The sequence below is a fragment of the Empidonax traillii genome, unplaced genomic scaffold, assembly GCF_003031625.1.
Source record: "Empidonax traillii isolate 1590-97213 ecotype Southwest subspecies unplaced genomic scaffold, ASM303162v1 scaffold888:size428694, whole genome shotgun sequence".
NCBI classification, from domain to species: Eukaryota; Metazoa; Chordata; class Aves; order Passeriformes; family Tyrannidae; genus Empidonax; species Empidonax traillii.
Window position 1 is genome coordinate 121,358 of NW_020956081.1, and position 4,484 is coordinate 125,841.

The window sequence follows — 4,484 nt, forward strand, 5'->3', positions numbered from 1 at the left end:
TGGGGAGGCCCCTGGGGAGCCAGGTGGTGCTCCCTGATCCCATCCCCGCCTCACAGACCTGGGATCTGTTAACAGTCCACGTCTGGGAGATGTCCTGAAAGCTGTGCAGGCTCCAGAAATGGCCTGGAGTGGCTCAAAACCTTCCATGGCAGATTTTTTCCCTGGTGCACGTGGGAGCCTGGCTGTGAGGTGGAGCTGATGGGCTCTGGGAATGATCCCTGTGGAGCAGGTAGGGACAGGGGACACGCTCAGCCACACCCCCCTGCTTGCACAAGCAGGGAACCAGGGCTGCCTGTCTTCCCTGGCAGGTGGGATCCATTCCACAGGCTCCAGGGGAAGCAGAATTCCAGCTCCAGCCCGAAAACCCTGCACGCAGATTTGTAAACCTGTGTCTACACAGTAATTAAAATGCTTAATAATCCTGATGACAAACAGACCTGAAACCCAAAAAGCAGCTTCTCTCTGCATCAACTGTACTAGGAACAGGTTCCACTGAGGAAAAAAACCCTCCCTTTCCCTGGGATTTCTTGTAGGGCAAAGAGCCATCCAACCACAGCCAGCACTGAAACGATGGCAAACACAGAGAGGGAGAAATAAAACCCATGGCATGGAAAACCCCAGCACTTCACCTGCCAGGCACCACCCAGGCATGGCCATTTTGACATGTTAGCATGGACACAGCAGGGATCAGGACCCCACAGGGATCAGGACCCCCAGGGTGCAAACCTACACACCCACCCTGCAGCCTCTGACCAGGTCAGCAGAGAAATGAATGCAGAAGGAGGTGAAATTCCCTGTTCGTGGTGCCTTGCCAAGCTGGGATTACTGGTTGGGACTCCTGGCACCCACAGCCACGATTAAGCCACCAAGTGTTCTCCCCCCACCCCTCATCCCAGACTCCAGGATGTTTTCACGTGCCAAGTTGTGTCTGGTGGTGCAGCAAAGTCTTCTCCATCCCCACCCCGAGTCTGCCTTTCTCTTCCACACCTACTGGAGCCCATCTAATCCTCAGGGATCAGAGGAGGCTGGGAGGGGAACACCCCTCCTGTGAAAGGCAGGTGCTCTGCCATTTCCATCTCCAACTCCCCCAGTGCCAGAGGACAGGGAGCCCTCAGCAGCTCCCTCAGGCTGGGACACATCAGAGAGGAAAGAGAGCACCCAAACCACACCAGCCAGCACTCCTGACAGAGGTGGGAATGCTCCTCTCCACCAGCAGAGCTGCTGGTTCTGCTGCAAACCACCCGTGCCCTCCTGCAAACCACCCGTGCCGGGCGCTGCCCACGCGGGGAGGGGGCCACGTGTTTGCATCAGAGCTCTTGGCACAGGAGCCCAGCCAGGTTTTGGACCGCAGCTCAGGGCTGGAGCAGCACAGCTGGGGTGGCCAACATACATCACAGCACTCATCTGGTCCGAGTCCACCTCCAGCTAGTCCAGTATCCCATTTTATCATCCTAATTACGAGCAGATTCCCAACTCGCTTCCTCCCCTCCCTGAGGTATCTCCAGCTTCACCCTTTTCTTCCTCCCTCTGGCTGGTTGCAGTGAGCAGGTGAATTGCAGGCCTTTGTTATTTTTTGTTATATTACTGCTGGTAGACAAAGCTTGGCCCCTTTCATTTTCCTTTTATTGCAGCTTCTTTTGTGCAGATTAAAATAATTGATATTGATAACGTGCTCTGCCCCCTGCCCCTGCTCCCAATTACTTGCACAGGCTGGGGATCCTGCCTTATGGATAGGACAGGAATGGTCTTAATTAGCCTTCTGGGCTCCAGAACTGGTCCTGGCTTTGATTTGAGAGGTTTGGGATTGTGCAGCCTGATTGTTGTGGGTTGGGGTCAGCGGGGGCTGGCTTTGAGCTGCATTTTCCCAGAGTGCTGCCAGGTGCCCAGCAAAAATGGGGAATTTTCTGCAGCCACCTTCGTGTCCAGGGTTAAGAATGACAGCACTGAAGGGTCTTTCCATCCACAGTTTTACTGGGAATAGAGTTGGACCACTGGAGTCCTGCAAGAGCCAAGGGAGCAGCGGCCTTTGGACGAGGTCAGCCCTGCACTGAGTGGGGGAAACCCCAGGAATGTCACTGATGGGAACAACAGAAAAGGAGCATTGCAGCTGAAAAGGCAGATGGAGCTTTTTGGACCTGCAAAACTCCATTTCACAGAATCACTAAAGCTGGAAGAGCCCTCTAAGATCATCCAGTCCAACCATCAACCAGCCCCCCGTTAACACGGACACAGGATCAGGACACCACAGGGAGCAGGCACCACGGTCACCACTGAGCACGTCCTTCAAGTGCCACATCCACATGCTTTCCAAACATTTCCAGGGATGGTGACTCCACCACCACCCTGGGCAGCCCCTTCCAACTCCTTCCATAAAGAAATTTCTCTTGATATCCCATCTAAACCTCCCCTGGCACAGCCGGAGGCCGTTCCCTCTCCTCCTGTCCCTGTTCCCTGGAAGCAGAGCCCGACTTCCCCCGGCTCCCCCCTCCTGTCAGGGAGTTGCAGAGCCAGAAGGTCCCCCCTGAGCCTCCTTTTCTCCAGGCTGAGCCCCCCCCAGCTCCCTCAGCTGCTCCCAACAGGAATTATGCTCCAAAATGTCAGATGGACCTCGATTAGAGACCAGGGGTGTTGTCACACCCTGGGCCACTCTCAGTGGCTGTGACGTGAAGCCAGAGAAGGGAATATTGTTTCAGGATTGTTTCCTTCACCAAAGCAGGGCTCCTCACCCCTGCAGCATCACCACACACAGCTTTTCCTATTTTAACACCTTTTCTATTAAACACAAATGCAAAGCTGAAGGTGAAGAGGGAGGGGAAGCTGAACTTGTCTGGAACCAGAGAGGAGACGAGATCAGAGCCAGAAAACAAGCCACAGTCTCTAATCAGCACACAGCATAATCACTGAAAAAGATGCCAAGAAGATAAAACCACGGAATTCTGAACTGCCAACGATCATGCCCTGCATGTTGGACAGCAGCACCGGGATGCTCCGTTTGTGCCTGCACATGTCCACATTTTGGGAGTGGGAGCAGGAAGGTCTCGGGACAACACCACAGAAAACTCCTTCCTGTCCCTCCCCTGCAGCATTTTTAACAGTGAAGTTCTCAGCGAGGCTCAGGTTTGTTCCTGAACCCGTGATGGGGAGGGGAGGGGAGGGGAGAAATCGGTCTTTTAGGACTGTGGTTGGGAAAAACAGCATCACCCAGCTGGCACGTGGACACTGCCTGCACTGCCAGCAGGCCAGGATAAAGCAAGAAAACATGGAGAAATGCCTGGCAGGAGAGGAAAGGTTTGGGAAAATCGTTTTACCAAAGTAAAGCAGGCAAGAGAAATGAGGTTTTATGCAGAGATCACTCACCTCGTAGTGATAATCCATGCACGTTAACTCTCTCCAGCAGCGATCTCCTCGGATTTTAATCAGCCCCTAGGGAAAAGATGACAAGAATACAGTCAGAAATATTTTATCTTGTATCTCAAGATGCCAAATGCTCTGGTTAAACTTACAGCCTGTAATGGCAGAGGCTGAAGGAGACCCAGGGCACGTCCACCCTCCGGGTCCAGATGTTCCCAAGGGAATGCTGTGCATGTGACTCATTCCACTGCCATTTTACTGAAAATCTGACCCCAAACCCTTGTGGAACGTGCCACGTCTCTTCAAGGGTGCTGGAAGATGCTTTACCCACACCTGAGCCTTTGCAGAGCAGCCCAGGGCTCCCAGGATCAGCAGAATCCCTGGATACCAGCAACAAGAAAATCCAGGCTCTGCCACTGGGTCACTCTGTGTAACAGATAAGTGTTCCCTGCAGCCCTAACCACAGCCATAACCACAATTTTAAAGCCCAAACCCAAGATTTTCCCTCTGGCAGAGCCACTCCTGCTGCCTGTGGAAGAGGGAACAGCGACAGAGCGGGACAGGGACCCACAGCCTGCCCTGAGCTGGCCACAGAGATGCAATCAAAGTAATTAGAGAAACAAAAGAGGAGCAGGGGAAGGAAGCTGACAGATCCAAACACAGATGGATGCACTAATGACAGCTCTACTCCACCTCAGGTTAGAGGTTGGCAAGGAAACGAGCAGGTATCCGAGCTGGCCGCGCACTGATATCTCAGGGCAACAGGAGGGGAAGTTTCCAAACCACTGGGTCCATTCCAGGCCTGGCAGTAATATTGGGATTAAATTTCTTTGCCTCAGAGATGAAGAGCAGAAAGGAATCAGTGGTCCAGAGCAGGAAGGACACCTGGGCAGGGATGAGCAGGAAGCCCTGCAATCAAGCCCCGCCAGCCCCAAGGGATTGCCGGCTCGGCTTTGATGTAGGGGAAGGTCCCTGATTAGGATCACAATATCCCAAATTGAGGAAAGCTTCACTAGTCAAAAGGTTGAAGCAGCTCTATCATCTGCATACAATTAGGGGGTATTTGCCTACCTCTGACATCGCCCCTAATTAGGATGTTCCTGCCCTCCCTTAGGAGAAGAACAGAGGGAGTT

At 53.3% G+C, this 4,484-nt stretch overlaps 1 protein-coding gene across 2 annotated transcripts in view; it reads right to left on the bottom strand.

Annotated features, from left to right (window-relative positions):
- LMF1 (lipase maturation factor 1) overlaps positions 1 to 4,484 on the bottom strand; it is a 145,184-nt gene that overhangs the window by 81,164 nt on the left and 59,536 nt on the right. For both annotated transcript variants that reach the window (XM_027902551.1, XM_027902550.1), the window contains exon 5: positions 3,358 to 3,423. In XM_027902551.1, the coding sequence (XP_027758352.1) occupies positions 3,358 to 3,423 (66 nt within the window). The remainder of the gene's footprint in view (positions 1 to 3,357; positions 3,424 to 4,484) is intronic.